The 25,500-nt window shown below is 44.2% G+C and overlaps 1 protein-coding gene across 1 annotated transcript in view; it reads left to right on the plus strand.

Annotated features, from left to right (window-relative positions):
- The window catches only part of nek10 (NIMA-related kinase 10), a 265,380-nt gene that overhangs the window by 6,872 nt on the left and 233,008 nt on the right, over positions 1 to 25,500 (plus strand). The window contains exon 2 of the mRNA XM_080206316.1: positions 6,577 to 6,687. Within this exon, the coding sequence (XP_080062442.1) occupies positions 6,614 to 6,687 (74 nt within the window). The 5' untranslated portion in view covers positions 6,577 to 6,613. The remainder of the gene's footprint in view (positions 1 to 6,576; positions 6,688 to 25,500) is intronic.

Raw genomic sequence — 25,500 nt, forward strand, 5'->3', positions numbered from 1 at the left:
CAATACTACAATTGAGGCCTAACCAGTGTTTTATAAAGACTTAGTATAACTTTCTTGCTCTTGTACTTCATGCTCTAATTAGTACAACCAAGGAAGCTTTTTTTAACAAGCTTCTCAAGTCATCCTGCCACTTTCAAAAATTTGTGTAACTTCACCCCTTCTTGTATCCCGGTTGAAAATTGTACTATTTAGTTTATTTTGCCTTGTTTTATTCTTCTTACCAAAAAATATGATTTCAAACCACTCTATAAATTTCACCTGCCCTGTGTCTAATATTAAAATAACTTTTGTTTTTAGCTTTGTTGCTATGTAAAAAAAAGCTCTGTAAATAAAAGTTTAATGGTATTATGAATAACTCTTTTTATAAGGAAGCTGAAATGTATCTGGTTACCAATGATGTTGAAGGTTACTGAAGAATGAAAACAAAAAGCTATTCATATATGCTAGGAAAAATAATGATTGTTATGTTGTTGGGATCAAACAAATATCAGTTGTGGAAAGTAACTGTAAATATTGGCCCATTGGAATCTTGTTAGGTTATGTTTTGAGCTCAGGGAAAAGTTTTAAAGAGTTTTAAATCGAAGATTTTCATTTTAATCGCCTTCCTCAGACCTAAGTTGGAAATAGTTTGTCATATGCCAAATTATACATTGTTCAGCGAAAAATGGATTGAATAGCCTCATATTAATCTATTTCTGTTGTATACAATATATGCAGTATTGTACAACAGGATTGAGTGTGTATTTTAATGCAGCTCATGAAAACATACAGTTGCACTTGTGTATAAATTATGAATTCCTGTTAAATTATTTACAGTACAGTAAATTTAACCTGCTGAATAAATAAATGTTTTTGGTTAGCATCATATTTAATTGTTCATGGCATGTTGGTGTTGCTGGCTAGACAACAATTTATCTCACATTCCTAATTGTCCTTGAGAACATACTGGTAAGTGACCTTTTGAACTGCTGCAAAGCTGTTAGGAAGGGACTTTCAGGATTTTGACCTAGCCACAGTGAATGAATGGCAACAAAGTCAGGCTGGTGTATGGCTTGGAAGGGAACTTGAAGTTGGTTGTGTTCCCATGCATCTGCTGCCCTTGTCCTTCTAGGTGCTAGAGCTCATAGGTTTGCAAAATGCCAAAGGAGATTTGGTGAGTTGCTGCAGTGCTTCTTGTAGATGGTACACTGCTACCACTGCATTGGTGTTGGAAGGAGTGTATGTGGAAGGGTACCAATCAAGCCAGTTGTTTTGCCCTGGTTGGTGTCAAGCTTTTTGAGTGTTGTTGGAGCTGCAATCATCCAGGTAAGTGGCGAGTATTCCATCACACTCCTGTCTTGAGATGTGAAGATGATGGGCAGGCTTTGGGGAGTCAGGAGGTGAGTTACTCATTCCAGAATTCCCAGCCTCTAACCTGCTCACTTATTGCTTAATTTAATGTTTTAAATGAAATATCAATTGTATTTTAATTTATTTCGAAATGTTGATCCTTGACAAATACTGACTACGTTATTTATATGACTAGTCCAGTCCAGTTTCTAGTCAATGGTAATTCCAAGGATGTTGATAGTGGGGGATTTGGGAATGGTTTTTGAAGTGCAGGAGAGTTGGGAAGATTCTCTTTCATTGGAGATGGTCAGTGCCTGGCACTTGGATGGGTTAATGTTACCTGACACTTATTGGCACAAGCCTGAATATTGTCCAGATCTTGCTGCATGTGGACATGGACTCTGTCAGTATCTGAGGAGTCATGGATTGTGCTGAACGTTGTGCAATCATCAGTAAACTTCGCTACTCCTGACTTTATAATGGAGGGAAAGTCATTGATAAAACAGCTGAAGGTGGTTGGACCTAGGGCACTACCCTGCGGAACTTCTGAAACAATGTACTGAGTCTGAGATGATTAATTCCAACAATCACAACCATTTTTCTTTGTGCGAGGTATGATTCCAATCAGTGGTGAGTATTCCCCTTGATTTCCATTGACTTCAGTTTTGCTAGTGCTATGCTCAATCAGATGCTACTTTGATGTCGATGGTAGTCATTTTCACTTCGCTTCTGGAATTTAGCTCTTTTGTTCATGTTTGACCAAGGCTATAGTGAAACTAGAGCTGAGTGGCCCTGGCAGAACCCAAACTGAGCATTAGTGGGCAGATTATTGCTGAGCATGTGCTGTTTGATAGCAATGTTGATGGATGACCCCTTCCAGTACCTTGTTAATGATTGAGAGTAGACTGATAGGTGATAGTTAGCTTAGTTGCATTTGTCCTGTCTTTTGTGTGAAGGACATACCTGTACAATTTTCCACATTGCTGGGTAGGTGCCAGTGTTGCAGCTGTGCTGGAACAACCTGGCTAGGGAACAGGTCTCATTCTAGAGCATAAGTCTTCAGTACAATTGCCAGAACCGTAATTGCCACAATTACAGTTGTCATCAGGACCCATAGTTTTTGCTGTACCCGGTATCTTCAGCCATTTCTGGTATCACATGGAGTGGATAAAATTTACTGTAGATTGGCATTTGTGATGCTGAGGACCTTGGGAGGAACCTAAGACTGATCACCCATTCGGCACTTTTTAGGCTACAGACGGTTATACATGTTTCAGCTTTATCTTTTACATTGATGTGCTGGGCTGCATCAACATTGAAGATGGGAATATTTGTGGAGCTTATTCCCACAATTGTTTAATTGTCCAACACCACTTATGACTGGATTGACAGGATTGCTGAGTTTAGATCTGATCTGTTGTTTGAGGGATTGTTTAACTCGGTCTATTGCATGCTGGTTCTGTTGTTTGTATGCTAGTTTTGCCATGTTGACACCTCATTTAAGATCTGACTGGTGCTGCATTTATCATTGAACCAGGCTTAGTGATAATGTTAGAATGGGGGATATGCCAGGCCGTGAGGTTACAGATTGAGGTTGAATAAAATTCAGCTGCTGCTAATGGCCCACATTACCTTCTGGCTGCTCAGTTTTGAGCTGATGAACCTGTTCCCAATTTATCCCACCTAACACAGTCATCATGCCACAAGCCCATATATGTCAGCTTTCTCATATATAAATTAGAGACCATGGATTCAAGCCTTCGAGATTTGAGTATATAATCCAGGCTTCATGCAGCAGTGAAAAAGATATCTGAAGCAGTGTTAAATGGAAGCTTTTTTGCTACTAAGTAAAGGATCCTGGGTGGAATTCTCCCTAAAAAAAATTCTAAGTGTCAAATTTGCGTGAAAACTGGAGTAATTCACACTGTTTGTTTAGTGGGAGTTTGGACAAGAATCTCCCATGCTTTGCACTTCAGAGGCCACCAGTGTGAATATCGTTAACAACTAGAGGGTGGGGCCTATTCCCACTGGAAAGACTGGAATTGGTGTGTTGAGCGGCCCACTGTCCATGCGCCGATCTGTCAGCGCAGAGATCAGTGCATGTGTTGTGGCCGCACGCTGACAGCTTCCCGTGCTGGCCAGCTCAATTGCTTGCCAGCTCACCGCCATCCCTGCCCCCGCCCCCCCCACCCCCGCCACCAAATCCCCCTTGTGACCTGATCACTTCCTCCCCCCCCTTGCCCCCCCCACAACCGCTGGCTGTCCTGATCTCTCCAGCATCCCCCCCTGCAGTTGCAACCCCCCCCCCCCAGCAGGCTGATCTTCTCCCACCCCGCCCTCTCCCCAGCCCACTCCAATCCCTTCTTCCTGATTGATTCCGAGGCTGAGTGGCAGTGGGCCCCGGCCCCAATAGGCCCCGTCCCCTTGGTTCTGCCCAATGGACAGTGCCAAGGTGCCCCTGGTCTTTTTTCCTTTGCGCTGTGCTAGGGGCACAGGCTGGCACTGCCAGGATGCCCATGCCCAGGAGGCACCGCTCCCCCGCTGCCCAACCCCTTGGGGGGCCCCGATTACCCCTCCTTCACTCCAGTGGTGTCGGACCACGAGTTCCCCGAAAACAGGGAGCTATTGTAATCCCCACTGGAGTGAAACGCTCTGGCAGGGTGGAAAAGGCTAGTAGACCCAGAATCTTCAGTCTTGGGCCCACTGATCTGATTTAAATTGTGATGATTATTTAATGATTTAAATTATTTAAATCATTTCCACGTCTCTCAGCACTGATTCCAGTGTGGAGCAGACCCTGCCGGATATTGGTGCTGGGAGACACAAGGAGGGTGCGAACGCTTGCGCAAACCCACCAAATCTGCCATTATGGGATTCTGCTGACTTGCTGCGCTAAAAAATAGCTCAGCGGAATTGGGAGAATGGGGGACCCCATGTATCCCTGTAACCTCTCACTCTTCTAAACTTTGGAGAATAAAGGCCCAGTTCAAAGTGGATAGCCTCTCATTTCCCTACATGGTATTCCATCTGTCAAATTTTCACCCATTCTCTTATCCTCTCCAAATCCCCTTGAAGTATCCTTGCATTCTTTTCACAACTTTCACTTCCACGTCATCTGCAAATTTGGAAATATTACGGTTAATCCCCACATCCAAATTGTTGTTAAGATTGTTTGGACCCCAGGTATTCACACTGATCCGTGCATACCCACGAGTTAACATAGAACATTACATCGCAGTACAGGCCCTTCGGCCCTCAATGCTGCGCCAACCAGTGGAACGAATATAATGACCCTTTAACCTAAACTATTCCAATGTTATCCATATGCCTATCCACTGACCATTTGAACGCCCTTAAAGTTGGCAAGTCCACAACTGCTGCAGGCAGGGCATTCCATGCCCTTACTACCCTCTGAGTAAAGAACCTACCTCTGACATCCGTCCTATAATTACCACCCCTCAATTTAAAGTTATGTCCCCTCGTGTTAGCCATCACCATCCGAGGAAAAAGACTCTCACTGTCCACGCTATCTGACCCTCTGATCATCTTGTATGCCTCAATTAGGTCACCTCTTAACCTTCTCTCTAACGAAAATAACCTCAAGTCCCTCAGCCTTTCCTCATAAGGCCTTCCCACCATACTTGGCAACATTCTGGTAAACCTCCTCTGCACCCTTTCTAATGCTTCCACGTCTTTCTTATAATGCAGCGACCAGAACTGTACGCAATACTCCCAAGTGCGGCCGCTCCAGAGTTTTGTACAGTTGCAACATGATTTCACGGCTGCGAAATTCAATCCCTCTACCAATAAAAGCTAACACACCGTACGCCTTCTTAACAACCTTATCAACCTGGGTGCCAACTTTCAGGGAACTATGCACATGTACACCGAGATCTCTCTGCTCGTCAACATTACCAAGAGTCCTTCCATTAGCACTGTATTCTGTACTCCTGTTACTCTTACCAAAGTGAATCACCTCACACTTTTCCGCATTAAATTGCCACCTCTCAGCCCAGCTCTGCAGCTTATCTATGCCCCAAAAACATAGATTAAAGGCAGGTTAAAGCCTGTCAATCTAAAAATGACCTGTTTATTCCAACTTTGTTTTCTGTCTGTTAATCAGTTCTCAATCCATGGTTGTAAAGTCCCTCCAATACCATGTGCTCAAGATTTATTTACTATCCTCTTGTGTGGGACTTGATCAAAATCTTTCTGAAAATCTAAATATACACATCCACCAGTTGCTTCTTATATATTTTGCTAGTTATGTCCTCGAAAAAACTCCAACAAGTTTGTTAAACATAACCCTGTACCCTATGTATTTATCCTGCGAGTTCCCCTTATACTAAAGGGCAATTTAGCATGATCAATTAACCTAATCCGCACATGTTTAGAGTGTGGGAGGAAACCAGATTATTAAATACCTTTTCATGCATCAAAATTTGATCTAAAGTAGCTCGTTCCTTAGTTGGTTCCTCAACATGCAGCTCTAGAAAACCATATTACATACATTCCAAGAGTTCATTCTCTACAACATTAGTTAGCTGTACCTGGACTATATGTAGATTGATCTGACAATTCACCTGTTTAATTGTGAATGTCACATGCGTTCAGATACGTGTACTACATATGGGTTAGAAGGAACAGGCATTTGTCCTCCAGGTTGAACTTGATTATTACTTATTTGTCCATGAGCAGCCCACCTCTCCCTCTCAATTCGTCCTGTCATTACCCCAACATCCACCACAGAGCTCTGCTCTCCCAATTCTCTTATCTTTCGTTCTAAACCCACCCAACTGTAATCTGCCCCTCAGCCCTCTCTTCCCCTTTCCCACCTCCACTCTTCAATTGCCTCTCTTCACTTCCCCTCCAGCCACAACTTCTCTCCTTGCTCCCTCCCCTACCTGCTCTGTTCCCCTCCAATATTCCCAACAGACCCTTCCCTGACCGTGACTACTTCTGTCTGTTTATTGTCACCATGCGCGTGACCCCTCTACTTCTCTTTTAATCCCTCCACCCCAGGTATAATTGCCAAATCCCAAACCCCAACCTTGTCTACAATCTTTTGAGTGAAGTACCAGAAGGCTGTTGGCATCATGGTACTGTAAACCAATATAAACCACTGCTTTCAGAAGACAAGGGAATAAAACTGGAAGGAGTAAAAAATGTTTCCAAAGGTCCCTGCCAGAATAGAAATAGATTGAATTCAGATTTTATTAAGATTTTAACCTATTTTTATTTCTACAGGAGTGGTGTTTTAACATTGTCTGAGTGAAGCATTAAAATGCTTGAGCAAGATAAAAAGATCAAAGTTGCAGTAAAAACATCAATCACCAAACTCAGAAGAAGTCCAGACAAGTATGTTATTCTGTTACTAACAGAAATACTTTTCATGATTTTTCAATATCTGAGAATTTAAAATGCTTTTAACCTGCTATCATTGAACGTGATCATGTATTGAAAATATAGAGCAGAAATTTTTAGAAGGATCTTGCTACTACTTCTGACTTTGTGGACTTTACAAAATGTAAACTGTTTCACTAAAGCACACTGTCATAGTGTATATTTTAAAAAAAAGGATTGAAAATCTATGTATACTGTGTTAACACTAAAGAATAGAAAACCAGTATCAATGTACAGCATAACATCAGTTGTCAAGATGAATTTGGCATCACAACATGTTTTTACAATATTAAATTCTGTTTACAGCATCTGGCAAATCAGTTTCTTTAAAATAGCATTAAAACTGAATGAGGTTAATTTTTTTGAATTTGTGCCACTGGTGCAGAACTTTGCTCACCAGCAGTGAATATTCGAAAATGAATGAACAGAAAATCATGGACGGTATGTACCAGCGATTTTCGAATGCATATGCAGATTGGCACTGCATCCCAAACTGGTGCAATCTTGGAAGTTATGCCCAAGTATCATTGTTTAAAGCTCGTAATATTATTTGTCATTGAGTGATTTTCAATCTTTTAAACTAATTTCATGTAAATAAAATTTATGTTAATAAATTGGTACAATTTTAATATATGTTATTGGAGGGAATTCTACTGTACTTTGTTAATTAATGATGTGTCATTATATCATCCAATGTCACATTAGTTTTATGTGTTCTAAGTATCCTATTACCTTGTTTGTAATCATGGTGTTTTTAAATTATGTTCCAAAATCCAATATTAATGTTTATCAATCGATGTAAATTCTGCATTTAACATTATACCAACTAGTATTTTACAATAGTAACCTATTGTAAAGATTTTATTTGTACTGCAAGGTAAAAATTGAATCTATCATTTTGCTGCCAATAATGTAGAACAGTGTTTTCCAACTGTGCTGCGAAGACTCCTCCCCCACAAAGTGTGCTGCAAAAAAAATTCAAAATGATTAAAAATCCATGTAATTGAACTAAAACTGACCCTTGTCTTCAGCTCTGTAGTTGGCATCTCCAAGATTGGTGCCACGCATGCACCGTCCAAGAAGGAGCCACATATGTGCGGTTTAAATTTTTTGTTAGTCAGGCCGTTGCGCATGCCCAACAGGATTTGGAGCTGAAGGCAAAGGCCCCATGCACCCACACAATAAGCAAAACTCAAAAAGGGCGCAGAAGTCCTGGGAGAAGAGAGAAACAAATGGCATATGCTGTTCTGAAAATCACAATACTGAAACCATGCCAATAACTTGTATATATAGCCTGAGGTTAGCATTATGCTGAGACTATTATCCTGCACCTCAGCTTTCTCTTTTTTTTAATTATGTTAGCACCTTATTCTCATATTTCATTTTTCAACCTGAAGTTGTAGTCAAAATATTAATACAAAAGCAAAATACTGCAGATGCCAGACATCTGACAAAAGAAGAAAGGCTGCTCAAAAAATTAGATAATCAGGCAGCATCTCTGGAGAGAAATAGTCAACATTCATGCTTATAACCGTTTCAAAATATTAAATATTATATGAATTGGATGAATTACTTGTGAACTATTTTCTTAGGGAAATCAAGATTCCCGTTAAACAGATTACATTTATATTATGTTGTTTACATTTTCTAAGTCAATGGCCCGGGTTTTGCGATATCCAGAACTAAAGCTGTTCAGCAGTATTATGGTGGAAAACAGAACTTTGGCATCCACACACACAGTAAAACATCTACAAGGCATAAGTCAAGAGTGTGATGGAATACTGTATTGCCTGGATAAATGCAGCTCCAACAACACTTGAAGCTCAGCAGCATCCAGGACAAAGCAGCTCACTTGACTGGCATCCCATCCATCACCGGTGAACCATAGCAGCAGAGTATACCATTTGCAAAAATGCTGCTGCAATTCACCTCCTCCGACAGCACCTTCTGAAGCTATGACTCTACCACCTAGAAAAACAAAAACAGTAAATAGTAATGGAATACCATTACCTGCAAGTTGCCCTCCCAAGTTGCACACCACCCTGACATGGCACTATTCCACTGTTCCTTCACTGATGCTGGGTTAAAATCCTGGAATTCCCTTCCTAAGATCGCGGTGGGTGTTACTACATCACATGGACTGAAGTAGTTGAAACAGACATCAGACCATCACCTCCTGAAGGTAATTAGGAATGGGCAATAAATACATGTCATGAACAAATAAAACAAGATTGATGACTTCTAGTAACTGACTTCCCAGCTAGAAGAAATTTTCTTTCCATATTGCTCAATAAAATCTGTTAGAACATTATTATTCCCACAAAACTCATCTCCAAACTCTGTGGCCTGGGCCTCAGCAACTCCCTCTACAACTGGATCCTGAACTTCCTAACTCACAGACCACAATCAGTAAGGATAGACAACAACACCTCCTCCATGATCATCCTCAACACCGGTGCCCCACAAAGCTATGTTCTCAGCCCCCTACTATATTCCTTATACACCTATAACTGTGTGGCCAAATTCCCCTCCAGTTCAATTTTCAAGTTTGCTGACAACATCACAAAGGTGGGTCGGATCTCAAACAGCGATGAGACAGAGCACAGGAATGAGATAGAGAATCTGGTAAACTAGTGCAGCAACAATAACCTCTCCCTCAGTGTCAACAAAACAAAAGAGATTGTCATCAACTTCAGGAAGCATAAAGGAGATCAATGGGGACAAAGTACAAAGGGTCAAGAGCTTCAAGTTTTTAGGTGTCCAGATCACCAGCAACCTCTTGGTCTTGGTCCCTCCATGCCGAAAACCCAACAACGCCTCTACTTTCTCAGAAGACTGAGGAAATTTGGCATCTCAGCTATGACTCTCACCAACTTTTACAGATGCACCATAGAAAACATTCTTTCTGGTTGTATCACAGCTTGGTACGGCTCCTGCTGTGCCCTTGATCGCAAGGAGCTACAAAAGGTTATGAATGTAGCCCATTCCATCACGCAAACCAGCCTCCCATCCATTGACTTTGTCGACACTTCCCACTGCCTTGGCAAAGTAGCCAGGATAATTAAGGACGCCATGCACCCCGGACATTCTCTTTTCCACCTTCTTCCTTCGGGAAAAGATACAAAAGTCTGAGGTCACGTACCAATCGACCCAAGAACAGCTTCTTCCCTGCTGTCAGACTTTTGAATGGACTTACCTTGCATTAAGTTGATCTTTCTCTACACCCTAGCTATGACTGTAACACTACATTCTTCACTCTCTCGTTTCCTTCTCTATGAACGATATGTTTTTGCCTGTATAACGTGCAAGAAACAATACTTTTCACTGCATGTTAATACATGTGACAATAATAAATCAAACTAATCAAACCAATCCTTCTTAAATCATTAACTTTCCCTTCTATAGTGAAAATAGTTTCAATGTCATAAGTTGCCCAATATAGCTATAGGTTCTCATCCCTGATAGCATATTGAATCGATGGTGGACACTTTGTATGTCTTGAATTTCTTTTGCAGTGGACTTTTAAAACTGCACACAGAGATCTAACTGTGACGTTGCCATATCTAAATTCATTTTCATTTACTTGTTCTTACACTCTGTACCCTTAATTATAAAACCAAAATGCTGTTGGTCTTTTATTGCTTTATTTACATGCAATTATATTTTCAACAAATGAAGGGGTTATATCATACCCTTCAATGTATTTTCAATGAACATGTCTTTATTTTTCCTTCCAAAGTGTGAAGTCTCACAATTGTCCCCATTGTAGACCCTCTGCCACCTGTCTGGCCATTCTGCTAACTTGTTAATTTCCTCCAGAGGTCATTTGCAAACAGCAAGAATCACCGTAAAACCATCTCCTTTTGAGTTGTCAGCAAGTTTCATTATTATGTTTTCATTGTCACATCCAAATGATTTGTCTACATCAAGAACAAAAGTGGACCCTTCAGTAGTGAAAAGATCCAGGTGAGATGGTAGTGTTTGAAAATGGTTTTGATGAAACCCTTAATAGCAAGAGATACTTGTGTGAATATAATAACAAATGATACTTACCATTGATTATAAAAACTAAAGTAAAACCTAATGTTTAAATTAGTGGAGTATTTAAAAAGATGCAGAAAATTTTGGTGCTCTATTTGTTGTGGGTCTGAACTGGATGCACAGTGTACACTGCATATTTCTGGAGTACAGACTGGTGGTTCTTAATTAAATAGTTTAAATTTACATAGGCCAGAATTTTGCATTGCTTAGGCGAATTGTATGAGAAGACATCTGGTGCACATCCAGACGTCATTGCACACTTTGAGAACTTCCAGTCAGAAGGCATGCCCACTGACAATTATGCAGACAATTGAGTCCATTAAGGGGCCAATTGAAAGCTATTTTATATGACCTGTCTATTTTTATGGTTAGTAGGCAGGCCGATTGGCCAGGCGGCCTTTACGTTTTAGCTTCAACCTCAATCCAAGGTGGATGAAGTATCAGGGCTGAAATAAAATTCAAAAGGTTTCTGGGGACTGAACATTGTGTTTGAATGTGCTGCCGAGATACAGTTTGCTGCACTTTTCATTGGGATTTAATTTGTACAGGCCTGCAGCACCTGAGACAGCTCTCAACAGCTGTCCCTTTAAGGTAATGATGTGGCGATGCCGGTGTTGGGCTAAACACATGAACCCAAGGTCTAGAAACCTGATGTCTGTGTCAATATGCGCCAAGTATAGCAAAGTTCCGCACATGAGGACGGCCTCAACCGGGATCCTGGGTTCATGTCACACTATCTGTAACCCCCACGACTTACATGGGCTTGCAAAATCTCACTAACTATCCTATCTGGAGACAATACGCATATCTTTAACCTGTGCTAAACACTCTCTCCACGCATTCCAATCATTATTTTGCAAATTGAATTTATGTCTTTATATGCTTGTTTATGAATAGAACTCCCACTCACCTGACGAAGGGGCAGCGCTCCAAAAGCTAGTGGCTTGTGCTACCAAATAAATCTGTTGGACTTTAACCTGGTATTGTGAGACTTCTTACTGCCTTTAAGGAAACCCATTAGAAGCACCAGCCGGCACCCTCTCTCTTCTCGGTGCCCTTCCCTCCCTGGCAGCATTGAGTCTTTTTCAAGTATGTTTCATGTTGGCTGCCCATTAATTGGCCAGCCAACATGAAATCACATTCAGGGACCAATCATGGCCAGAAGTGCATTTTGCACTCATTTTCAGGCTCACTGAATGCACGCGCCCAGCATGCTCAAAATTCAGGCCATAGTGTAATTTCATTATCCGATACATTAAGTCCTCAAGAGCTTTCATTATTAAGTGAATAGTTAACTTTTACAATCAGGATGTTCTTGTGTTCAATGCCTGATGGAAATTGTTAGCTAATCTCAGTAGGCGTGGAGTCACAAAATAAGTACAAATGAGCAAGTTTGTTAGAGCTATTTCAGTTCACCCACTCAGGAAAAAGAATATGATTCTTTTAAATCATTGCAGAGATTTTGTGTTCACGACTTTATCTGACTGTCAATTCATGTATTGTCCCTTCATTTCATAAAGAGCTTCTTAATGTCATTCTTAAATGGACTTTTTGATTTGAAACAGTAGCTTTGAATATTTCACCCATTGGCCATGCACATAATTGGTGTGCCTGGAAGCAGGCACGTAATCTGCTTTGGCTACAATTTCATGCTGGCTGGCCAATTAATGGGCAGCCAGCATGAAGTGCATGCTGGGAATTGCTCAGTACTGCCAGGGAAGGCAGGAAGAGGGTGAGTGTCAAGAAGAGAGGGTATGGCCTGACGCTTCTAATGAGTTGCCTCAAGGGGACAGCCTCTGTAGAACTGTCTCAGGGTGGGGTAGACCTGGGCAAATTAAATCCCGGTGAAAGAAAGCAACAAATTGTGTCAAGGCAGAGGGGATTAAGGGTTATGGGGAGAGGGCGGGAAAGTGGAACTGAGCAGCGACAGATCAGCCATGATCTTATTGAATGGCGGGGCAGGCTCGAAGGGCTAGATGGCCTACTCCTGCTCCTATTTCTTATGTTCTTATGTTCTTATGGCAGCGCATTCAAACAAAATCCTCGGTTACTAGCCATCTTTTATCACTTGATTTCAGCCCTGACATTTCATCCCGCCCTAGATCGAGGTTGTAGCTAAAGCATTGAGGCCGTCTGACTAGATGGCCCACCCGCTAACCATAAAAGTTGACAGGTCACCTAAAATAGCTTTCAATTGGCTCCTTAATGGGCTTAATAATTGACGGGCGCACTTCTGACTCTCATGCATTCTCTCTAACTGAAATATTGCAAGCGTCTGATGTCTTCAAGCACGGTTTCATGGGCTTCTGGGACAGACATGTGCCTGCCTGGACAGCCTAAAATTTTATCCTGTATCTCCTAACCTTGTTTTTGCTACATTCTATGCAAAGCCAGTCATAGTGTACCTCAAGGATCTGTTTTGGGGCCACTGCCGTTTGTCATTTTTATAAATGACCTGGATGAGGGTGTAGAAGGATGGATTAGGAAATTTGCTGGTGACACCAAAGTTGGTGGAGTTGTAGACAGTGAGGATGGATGTTACAGTTTGCAGAGGGACATAGGTAAGCTGCAGAGCTGGGCCGAGAGGTGGCAGATGGAGTTTAATACGGAAAAGTATGAGGTGATTCACTTTGGTAAGAATAACAGGGGTACAGAATACAGGGCTAATGGAAGGACTCTTAGTAGTGTGGATGAGCAGAGGGATCTCGGGGTACATGTGCATAGCTCCCTGAAAGTTGCACCCAGGTTGATAAGTTTGTTAAGAAGGCGTACAGTGTGTTAGCTTTTATTGGTAGAGGGATTGAATTTCGGAGCCGTGAGGTCATGTTACAACTGTACAAAACTCTGGTGCGGCCGCACTTGGAGTATTGTGTACAGTTCTGGTCGCCGCATTATAAGAAGGATGTGGAGGCATTGGAAAGGGTGCAGAGGAGGTTTACCAGGATGTTGCCTGGTATGGTGGGAAGGTCTTATGAGGAAAGGCTGAGGGACTTGAGGTTATTTTCATTGGAGGGAAGAAGGTTACGAGGTGACCTGATTGAGGCATACAAGATGATCAAGGGATTGGATAGGGTGGACAGTGAGAGCCTTTTACCTCGGATGGTGATGGCTAACACAAGGGGACATAGCTTTAAATTAAGGGGTGGTAATTATAGGACGGATGTCAGAGGTAGGTTCTTTACTCAGAGGGTAGTAAGGTCATGGAATGCCCTGCCTGCAGCAGTTGTGGACTCGCCAACTTTAAGGGCGTTCAAATGGTATGTGGATAGGCATATGGATAACATTGGAATAGTTTAGGTTAGAGGGTCATTGGATTGGTTCCACTGGTCGGTGCAACATCGAGGGCCGAAGGGCCTGTACTGCGATGCAATGTTCTATGTTCTATAGGTAATATAAAATATGAATATATTTTAAAATGTAATCATAATTCTATTGAAAGCAAAATACTGTAGAAGCAGGTCTACCAGCATCTATAGGGAGAGAAAAACAATTAACATTTTGGCAGACCACACAAAGGGCTGTTGATCTTGGCTGGGATTTTCCAGTTTTGGCGCGAGTGTGGCTGGAAGATTGCACCCTTTGAGTCCTGAAACTGTAAAATCCTGCTCAACGTCAATGGACCTTTCCATTCTCCACCCCTCGCCAGCTCCGATTCACATGGCGATTGGGGCAGTAAAATTCCGTTGCATATGTCTCTTCTGTTAATTGATCCAGATTTGTGAGGGTGTTGATGTTCTTTTGGAACTTCTTTTTGTGTTGCTTTCTCGCCTTCAAGTTATTTTTCGTATATTTAGTACATCAATTGAGATTATTTAGTTAAACAAAGGACACTATTCAATGATAACACTGCACATAGCCTTTTCTACATTGTGATGGCAGATCCACCTATTTATTAGAACTGCACAACTGTTTCCTTTGAGCTCAGATTTGTCACTGATACAGTTATTCTATGACCCAAACCTTGCTCAAAAGATTTTATTTTTAAGCTTCATTTCAGAGTAATATTCAGGTTAATCGTTTTCCATTTGTACTGGTACACTCTTGATCTATGAGAAATCTTGCCTTTAGATTCTGATATCTATTATTTTCTCTATCCTAGTATGATATTCTTTTTGAATCATTGTTGACAGTACATCCATAATTTATGTTCTCAGGGCATGGTGCCAGGGAGATCCCCTAAAATGACCTGGGAAAACCCCCATACCATTGCCCCCACCTAACCATTGTATGACAATTGTCCAGGCAGTTCAAACTTCCGTTAGGCAATTGATCTGCAATTTAAATTGCAAATTTCAGATTGTCTTCACTGTGTTGCAGTAATAGTTACTCAGATAAGGTTAGGAGAATTAAAACAACTAACTTACAGATAACTATAGTGCTGATGCCTTCTGACCCCATGACTAAACTAGAAGGCTTCTCAAGGTGTCTGGACCTTTAAACTTACCTGCTTTATGGCAGATGGTGCTGTAAAAAGGGCAAGTGGCTTCCTTACCTTTGACTTATCTGCCTTTGACACAAGGCCTTGAGATCCCACGGTTCTACACTGTTCTCACCCATCTGTTGGAAAGCCTGGCACGAAAGGAATGTCTTCATTTTCAAGTAATAAGGAGCAGAATGGAAGTTCAACTCTATTGGCCGCTCCACAGAAGTTCAAGCCATAATTTATTTCTTTCCCTTCCAAATTAAATAATTTGCAAGGTTAGCATTGCTGCCTCACAGAGTTAGGGACCCAGGTTCGATTCCTGGCATGTCACTGTCTGTGTGGAGTCTGCATGTCCTCCCCGTGTCTGAGTGGGTTTCCTCTGGGTGCTCTCGTTTCTCCCATAGTTTGAAGGACATGCTGGTTACGTGTATTGGCCATGCTAAATTCTTCCTCAGTGTACCCAAACAGGCGCAGAAGTGTGGTGTCTTGGGAATTTTCACAGTAACTTAATTGCAGTGTTAATGTAAGCCTACTTGTGAAACTAATAAATAAATTTTAAACTTTATTGATGCTAAGGATGTTAGTAATGGGAATTCAAGTGTGGAAGCGGCTCAAATTTAGTAATATTGGCTAGAATTTGCAATAAGAGTAATCACACATCAATGGAGGAAACCTAACAGCAACTTCTGGAGTTTGCATGCACAGTTAAAAAATGGAAATTGAATAGTTATTGTCAGAGATACCTTGTTACTTCCCAGGGTGAAATATTAGAACCCTCACCAAGCATTGAAATGATTGCAATGGCATGAACTTGTTGAATTTGCCCACTAATACTACTCTAAAAGTGGCAACTAAAGTTAGGACTGGTGCATTCAGGAGTAAGTGGGCTTTTTAACAGCATGATTAGTAATTTCTTATGAGCAATTTTTCTGGGACTGAACAGATGGTATAATGTATGGAGGCTAGTGCCTCTGAAGAAAGTTAACTTGGGGATTTAAAAGAGAAATAAGCTGTTTCTATGAGGATGCTTAATCTGTAGGGGTGCAGCGCTAGAAAAGATAGCAGCTTAGAGGAAATAAAAACAGAAAATGCTAGAAATACTCAGTAGCTTCTGTGGAGAGAAACAGAGTTAACATTTCAGGTCAATGAAGACCCTTCATCATCCAAACCATTAACTTTGTTTTTCTCCACAAGTGCTGCATTTTTGAATATTTGCAGCATTTTCTGTTTTATGTCAAATTTTTAATGTTTATTTATTAGTATCATAAATTGGCTTACATTGACATTGCAATGAAGTTACTGTGAAAATCCTGTAGTCGCCATACTCTGGCACCTGTTCAGGTACACTGAGGGAGAATTAAGTACGGCCAATGCACCTAACCAACGCATCTTTCAGACTTCGGGAGGAAACTGGAGCCGAAACCGAAAACAGAGCACCTGGAGGAAACCCACGCAGACATGGGGAGAATGTGCAGACTCCACACAGACAGTGACCCAAGCCAGGAATCGAACCCTGGTCGCTGCCACTGTGAGGCAGCAACGCTAACCACTGTGGCACCGTGCCACCCACAATACAGTCCTTTGCTTCGGGATTAAAGTAAATCTCCACTCCACAAAACAACGTTATGCAGCTGTCAGTGAGATAAAGGTAAGCCTTTGTCACTGAGAGCAAAGTATAGACCATTATACATAGTATTTTACTGTAAATTAAGTGGAAATAAGTTGTGTAGGAATTCACAACTGATGGGGCATAAGAACATTGGAGCAGAAATAGGCCATATATCTCACTGTACCTGCAACATTTAATAATATCACATCTGATCATCTACCTTCATTCCATTTTCCTCATCCTTGATTTATTTAAATCAATTTCAGCCTTGAATTCTAAAGATTTACAATCATCTTACTGAAGAAATTTCACCCTAACTCAGTTGCTGAGATTAACTGGGATTTTCTGGAACAACCAGCAGCAAGAAATGTGGTGGGTGGAGTATAAAATTTAGATGATCCTCTTGGGAAGAGTGATCATTGTATGGTGGAGTTTCTGATGCAGATGGAGGAGGAGAAAGTAGGATCCCGGACCTGTGTCCTTTGTTTGAACAGAGGGGAGTACAATAGGATGAGAGAGGAATTGGCGAATGTAGATTGGGGGTGCAGATTGGTCGGTAGGTCTGCTGAGGAACAGTGGGGGATCTTTAAGGAGATCTTTCTTGGTGCTCAGCAGAAATTTATTCCGATGGTAAGAAGGATCGTAGGAGAAGAGATAATCAGCCATGGATAACGAAGGAGATAAAGGACAGTATTAAATTAAAAGCTGATGCGTTTAGAGTCGCTAAAAGTAGTGGGCGAGAAGAGGATTGGGAGATGTTTAAATATCAACAAAGAATGACAAAGAAGTTGATAAAGAAAGGAAGGATAGACTATGAATCGAGGCTAGCGCTAAATATAAAAAAGGATAGTAAGAGTTTTTATAAATATATAAAAAGGAGGAGGCTGGCTAGGGTGAATGTTGGACCCTTAGAGGATGAGAGGGGGGATTTAGTGGTGGGGGATGAGAAAATGGCTGAGGCCTTGAATAACTTTTTTGCTTCGGTCTTCACGGACGAGGACGCGAATAGTTTGCCGGGTGTTAACGATGGAAAGATGGTAGGAGTGGAGGGCCTGAATGAGATCATTGTTACTAGAGAGGCAGTGCTCGACAGACTACAGGTACTGATGGTGGACAAGTCCCCAGGACCGGATGGAATGCATCCAAGGGTTCTGAAGGAAATGGCAGAGGTGATAGTGGATGCCTTGGTGATTATTTTCCAAACCTCGCTGGATTCCGGGGAAGTGCCAGAAGATTGGAAAACGGCTAATGTTACACCGCTGTTTAAAAAGGGTAGCAGGCAAAAGGCAGGGAATTATAGGCCGGTTAGTTTAACGTCTGTTGTAGGAAAAATGCTTGAATCCGTAATCAAAGAGAAAATAGCGAGTCATCTTGAGAAGAATTGTTTAATAGAGCAGACGCAGCATGGATTCGTTAAGGGGGAGTCGTGTCTGACGAATTTATTGGAATTCTATGAGGATGTGTCTAGTGTGGTGGATAGAGGGGAACCGGTGGATGTGGTGTTTCTCGATTTTCAGAAGGCGTTTGACAAAGTGCCTCACAAGAGGTTATTGCAGAAGGTCGAGGGACATGGAGTTGGGGGTAGGGTGTTAGCGTGGATAGAGGATTGGTTGTCAAATAGGAGGCAGAGAGTCGGGGTTAATGGGTGCTATTCGGATTGGCAGATGGTGACTAGTGGAGTGCCCCAGGGGTCGGTGCTGGGGCCTCAGCTTTTTACCATTTATATAGATGATCTGGAGGAGGGAACCGAGTGTAGAGTGTCGAAATTTGCTGATGACACCAAGATTGGGGGAATGGCAAATTGTGCGGAGGGTGTGGAGAGTCTGCAGAAGGATCTAGATAGGCTGGGCGAATGGGCCAGGAAATGGCAAATGGAATTTAATGTTGGCAAGTGTGAGGTGGTCCACTTTGGTAGGAAAAATGGTAGGAAGGACTATTACTTACGGGGCGAAAAACTGCAGCAGGCGACGGTGCAGAGGGACCTCGGGGTCCTTGTGCATGAGTCGCAAAAACCCAGCTTGCAGGTGCAGCAGGTGGTCAGGAAGGCGAATGGGATGCTGGCCTTCATAGCGAGGGGGATTGAATATAAAAGTAGGGAGGTCTTGCTGCAGCTGTATAGGGCACTGGTGAGGCCGCAGCTGGAGTACTGTGTGCAGTTTTGGGCGGCGCACCTGCGCAAAGATATTTTGGCCTTGGAGGGAGTGCAGAGGAGGTTTACTAGGCTGATACCGGAGTTGAGGGGGTTGAGCTATGAGGAGAGGCTGAATAAACTGGGCTTGTACTCGTTAGAGTTTAGAAGAATGAGAGGAGATCTCATTGAGACGTATAAGATGATGAATAGGATAGAGGTGGAAAGACTCTTCCCGCTCAAAAAAGACAATAGGACTAGGGGGCACAGCCTCAAGATAAAAGGGGGGCGGTTTAGAACGGAGTTGAGGAGGAACTTCTTCACTCAAAGGGTGGTGAATCTCTGGAATTCTCTGCCCGTTGAAGTGGTGGAGGCTGCCTCGCTAAATATTTTTAAGACGCGGGTTGATGGGTTTTTGATAGGAGAGGGGATTAAGGGTTATGGGGAGAGGGCGGGAAAGTGGAACTGAGCAGCGACAGTTCAGCCATGATCTTATTGAATGGCGGGGCAGGCTCGAAGGGCTGGATGGCCTACTCCTGCTCCTATTTCTTATGTTCTTATGTTTGATAAGGTGCCGCACAAAAGGTTGTTTCAGAAGGTTAGGGGGCATGGAGTTGGGGGTAAGGTGTTAGCGTGGATAGGGGATTGGCTGTCAAATAGGAGGCAGAGAGTGGGTGTCAATGGGTGCTATTCGGATTGGCAGTTGGTGACTAGTGGAGTGCCCCAGGGATCAGTGCTGGGGCCTCAGCTATTTACCATTTATATAGATGATCTGGAGGAGGGAGCCGAGTGTAAGGTGTCGAAGTTTGCCGATGACACAAAGAAAAGTGGAACAGCAAATTGTGCGGAGGGTGTGGAAAGTCTGCAGAGGGATCTAGATAGGCTGAGCGAGTGGGCGAGGACCTGGCAGATGGAATACAATGTTGTTCTCATTGTTCTCCGGAGCATTGAACCTGGTGGCTGTGGCTGTGGTGAGTGAGTGATTTAAAGTGAAAACCGCTTTTTTCCTGTACTTCCGGTTCTCGGGGCTTGTTAGAGTGTAGTTTACTTCCGTACCGGAAGTTAGGCCAGGGGATTGTCGTTAAGGGGGAGCGGGGGGTATAAAAAAGGGGTAGCAGTATAGAGCGGGCAGCGTCGGGAGCGGGCAGCGGAGTGAGTGGGAACTGAGTGAGAAGGGCTTTGGCTTGCTGGGCTTAGGCGAGTGCAGGCTTGGAGAAGGTGAGTGACAGATTTCTACCTTGGGCACTTACAGGAGGTTGGGACATGGCAGGGAATATAGGGAGGAATGTAAGTTGCGTCCGGTGCCACATGTGGGAGTTCCTGGTGGTGTCACGTGTCCCCAAGGTACACATCTGCAGTAAATGTTTAGAACTGCAGCGATTGAGGGCCCGGGTCAGGCAACTCGAGGGGCGACTGGAAGATGCGTTTCTAGTTAGGGAGAATGAGGAGATAATGGCTGGGAAACATGAGCAGGAGGAGGTCTCAAGGGCTGAAGAGAAGGGAGGATGGACGACTGTTAGGAGGGGAAAGAGGAAGAAGAAGAGTAGTCAGGGTCCCCCGGCCTCCCCGGAGGCCCCCCAAGGTTCGTCGGCAGGGGCACAGAAAAATAGGAAGGAAGGGGAGACTGATTTAGAGGGACGGAAGGGGGCTGGTAAGGTGATAGTGGTAGGGGATGGGAGGGTCCGAGGGATTAATAGGAGGTTCTGTGGGCAAGGGCGCGACTCCAGGATGGTGGTCTGCCTCCCTGGAGCAGGGGTAAAGGATATAATGGAAAGGGTAGAGGGAATTTTGAAAGGGGAGGGGACCCAGGCAGAGGTCATAGTACACGTAGGGGAGGGGGATATAGGAAGGAGGAGTAGGGGAGAGGTCCGTAGGCAATTTAGGGAGTTGGGGGCCAAACTAAAGAGCAGGACCTCTAGGGTGGCACTGTCTGGGTTGCTGCCCAGTACGAGCAGGGCTAAGAATGACGAGATCATGCAGTTGAATGCATGGTTGAGGGACTGGTGTAGGGTAGAGGGGTTTACTTATGTAGATCACTGGGAGGTGTTTAGGAGAGAAGGGCAACTGTACAGGAGGGGTGGGGAGGATTTGAACGGGAGGGGGACTAGTGTCTTAGCAGGGAGGTTAGCTGGGGTGTTCAGGAATGATTTAAACTAATAGGGAGGGGGGGTGGGGAGGTGGCTGGGAGAGAGACGGGTGAAAGGAAAATTATAAGGGAGAAGGTGGTTCCGAGGGACGTTTGTGGGTTGAACTGTGTCTGTTTCAATGCTAGGAGTGTGGCAGGGAAAACGGATGAGCTTAGGGCCTTGATGTTTGTGAGGCAGTTGGATGTGGTGGCTGTAACGGAGATGTGGTTACGGGAAGGGCAGGACTGGCAGCTGAATGTTCCTGGGTACAGGTGTTTTAGGTGTGACAGAGGAGTGTTGAAGAGAGGTGGAGGGGTGGCACTGTTAGTCAAGGAAAACATCACAGTAGTGCAGAGGGAGGGCGATATGGAAGAGATAGGGATTGAGTCACTGTGGGTGGAGTTGAGGAATAAAAAGGGAGAGATCACACTGCTAGGGGTGTACTATAGGCCACCCAACAGCCCAAAGTCAGTGGAGGAGGGAATTTGCAGGGGCATTTTGGACAGGTGCAGAAAGAATAGAGTGGTTGTAGTGGGTGATTTTAATTTTCCCGGAGTGAATTGGAGGGGGCCTAGAGCTGGGGGTACGGAGGGAGAGGAGTTTGTGAAATGTGTTATGGAAGGGTCGCTAGAACAGTATGTAACTTGCCCGACTAGGGGAGGGGCTATACTGGATTTAGTGTTGGGAAACGAGCCAGGGCAGGTGGGTGAGGTAGAGGTAGGCGAACATGTGGCAAACAGTGACCACAAGTCCGTCTACTTTAGGATAAAAATGGAAAGGGACGAGTGCCGTCCAAGCGGGAGTGTGCTGAACTGGGGAAAGGCGAGCTATGGCAGGATTAGGAGGGAGCTGCAGCAAACTGACTGGGAGGGACTGTTAGCTGGCAAGTCCACGGTTGGCAAGTGGGAGACTTTTAGGGACAAAATGAAATGGTTGCAGGGGAGGTTTGCTCCGGTTAAGCGAAAGGATGGGAAAGGTAGGATTAGAGAGCCGTGGATTACGGGGGATATTGAAGACTTGGTTAGGAAGAAGAGGGAGGCGTATGTTAGGTCAAAACAAATGGGTACGGAGTGTGCGCTGGAGGAATATAGAGAGAGTAGGAGGGAGCTAAAAAGGGGAATTAGAAGGGCGAAGAGAGGGCATGAGATGGCTTTGGCCGGTAGGATTAAGGATAATCCTAAGGCATTTTATTCCTATATTAGAGGCAAGAGAGTAGTTAGAGGGAAAATTGGTCCTCTTAGGGACAAGAGTGGAGAGTTGTGTATTGAGTCGGAGGGAATGGGGGAGCTCCTGAATGAATACTTTGCGTCGGTATTCACGAAGGAGAGGGGTTCGGAATCGTGCGGTCTCTTGGAGGGAGCGGAGGTTCAGTTGCAGGATATAGTTATTACGAGAGAGGAAGTGCTAGGGCTTTTAGGTAGCGTAAAGACGGATAAAGCTCCGGGGCCTGATGGTATTTATCCCAGGCTGCTTAGGGAGGCGAAAGATGAAATTGCTGGGCCTCTGGCGCACATCTTTGTCTCTTCTTTGGACACAGGTGAGGTCCCAGAAGACTGGAGGGTAGCAAATGTGGTCCCGTTGTTCAAAAAAGGTAGTAGGGATAACCCTGGGAATTATAGGCCGGTGAGTTTGACGTCGGTGGTAGGGAAGTTAATGGAAAAAATACTTAGGGGTAGGATGTATGAGCATTTGGAGCGTTGCGATCTGATTAGGGATACGCAACATGGCTTTGTTAGAGGGAGGTCTTGCCTTACGAATCTGGTGGAATTCTTTGAGGAGGTGACAAAAACGGTTGACGATGGGAGAGCCGTTGATGTCATCTATATGGATTTCAGTAAGGCGTTTGACAAAGTCCCTCACGGTAGGCTGGTAGAAAAGGTTAAGGCGCATGGGATACGAGGCCAGGTAGCTAGGTGGATTGAGAACTGGTTGGGAAATAGGAGACAGAGGGTAGTTGTGGAGGGTACCTTGTCGGGCTGGAGGCCAGTGACCAGTGGTGTGCCGCAGGGCTCGGTACTGGGACCTCTCCTCTTTGTAGTCTACATAAATGACTTAGAAGAGGGAGTAGGTGGTGTGATCAGCAAGTTTGCTGATGACACCAAGATGGCAGGGTTGGCGGGTACAGAACTGGATTGTCAGGTGATACAACAGGATATAGATAGGTTGGTGCAGTGGGCAGATAGGTGGCAGATGGCATTTAATCCTGACAAATGCGAGGTGATGCATTTTGGAAGGAATAATGCAGAGAGGAGCTATGTGATAAAAGGTAGGCCGATTAGGAGTATAGACGTACAGAGAGACCTGGGAGTGCAGGTCCACAAATCCATGAAGGTTGTGTCACAAGTGGAGAACGTTGTTAGGAAGGCTTATGGGATGTTAGCCTTTATAGGAAGGGGCTTAGAGTATAAAAGCTGCCGTCTAATGCTTCAGTTATACAGAACGTTGGTTAGACCGCATTTGGAGTACTGCGTCCAGTTCTGGTCACCTTATTACCGGAAGGACGTGGAGTCTCTGGAAAGGGTGCAGAGGAGGTTTACCAGGATGTTGCCTGGCATGGGGGGACTGGGTTACGAGGAGAGACTGAAGAGACTGGGGCTATTCTCCTTGGAAAGAAGGAGATTGAGAGGGGACATGATAGAGGTATATAAGATACTGAAGGGAATAGATAGAGTTAATAGTGAGAGACTGCTCCCTAGACTGGGTATGAACACAAGAGGTCATCACTTAAGGGTGAGGGGGGGGAGGTATAATTTGGAGGTAAGAGGAAGGTTCTTTACACAGAGAGTTGTGGGGGTCTGGAATGCGCTACCGAGTAGGGTGGTGGAGGCAGGCACGTTGGACTCGTTTAAGATGCAGTTAGATAGGCACATGAGTGAAACGAGAATGGAGGGATATGGTAGGGGCTATTAAATAGGGTTAAACCTCGGGAGACACCGGAAGGGCAGGCTGTATGATTAATATGTTTTGTCTTTATTCCACAGGTGGAGGTCCACCTCGTGTCAAGCGAGGGGCATGCACACGGCGGGTTGTGCGTGGGCTGCTCTTGGAAGTCCAGGAGTGGCCTAGTACTTCATGTCGGTGTGTGTGCTTGATCCTGGACCGATAGACGGGCTCCACAACAGCTCAGTGACTAGCACTGCTAGCTGTGCAGATACATGGATTTGGGCCTGTGTCTGTGGGAGTTTGCGCATTCTCCCTGTGGTTGCGTGGGTTTCCTCCGGGCGCTCCGGTTTCCTCCCACACCCCAAAGATGTGCTCTTAGGCTAATTGGTTTCCACCAAATTGACACTATTTCTTCCCTGAATCTGACTGAGTAGGGTCCCATTCGTAGACATGCAGGGTAGAATAGGTGTAGGGCAATGCGGCGGCGCGGGCTCGTTGGGCCGAAGGGCCTGTTTCCCGTGCTGGGTTGTTCTTTGTTCTTTGGCAAGTGTGAAGTTATCCACTTTGGTAGGAATAATAGTAGGAAGGACTACTACTTACAGGGTGAAAAGCTGCAGCATGCTACGGTGCAGAGGGACCTGGGGGTCCTTGTGCATGAGTTGCAAAAACCCAGCCAACAGGTGCAGCAGGTGGTCAGGAAGGCAGATGGGATGCTGGCCTTCACAGTGAGGGGAATTGAATATAAAAGTAGGGAGGTCTTGCTGCAACTGTACAGGGCACTGGTGAGGCCGCAGCTGGAGTACTGTGTGCAGTTTTGGTCGCCGCACTTGTGCAAGGATATTTTGGCCTTGGAGGGAGTGCAGAGGAGGTTCACTAGGCTGATACTGGAGTTGAGGGGGTTGAGCTACGAGGAGAGGCTGAATAGACTGGGCTTGTACTCGTTAGAGTTTAGAAGGATGAGGGGGATCTCATTGAGACGTATAAGATGATGAAAGGGATGGAAGGGATAGAGGTGGAGAGGTTCTTCCCGCTCAGAAAGGACAGCAGGACTAGAGGGCACAGCCTCAAGATAAGGGGGTGCAGTTTAGAACAGAGGTGAGGAGGAACTTCTTCACTCAAAGGGTAGTGAATCTCTGGAATTCTCTGCCCGTTGAAGTGGTGGAGGCTACCTCACTAAATATATTTAAGACGCGGGTAGATAGGTTTTTGGTAGGCAAGGGGATTAAGGGTTATGGGGAGAAAGTGGGAAAGTGGAACTGAGCCACTTCAGATTGGCCATGATCTTATTGAATGGCGGGGCAGGCTCGAAGTGCTAGATGGCCTACTCCTGCTCCTATTTCTTATGTTCTTATGATTGCAAAAGTCAGTTTTCCATCAACAGGAAAGTAGGTTGGAATTTTCTCCTCCTAACTTATGTGGCAGGTCAGGTTTCTCACTACTTCATGCTGTGAACCATATTTGCATTCCTTTGAATCTCACAAATGTTCATTAAAAACCCAGCTTGCTAGAATCACATTCACATTTCAACTTCAATTGCTCCACCAGTGCATAATTAGAC

The sequence above is a fragment of the Carcharhinus amblyrhynchos genome, chromosome 2 (genome assembly GCF_965287045.1).
Source record: "Carcharhinus amblyrhynchos chromosome 2, sCarAmb.v2.hapA, whole genome shotgun sequence".
NCBI lineage: Eukaryota > Metazoa > Chordata > Chondrichthyes > Carcharhiniformes > Carcharhinidae > Carcharhinus > Carcharhinus amblyrhynchos.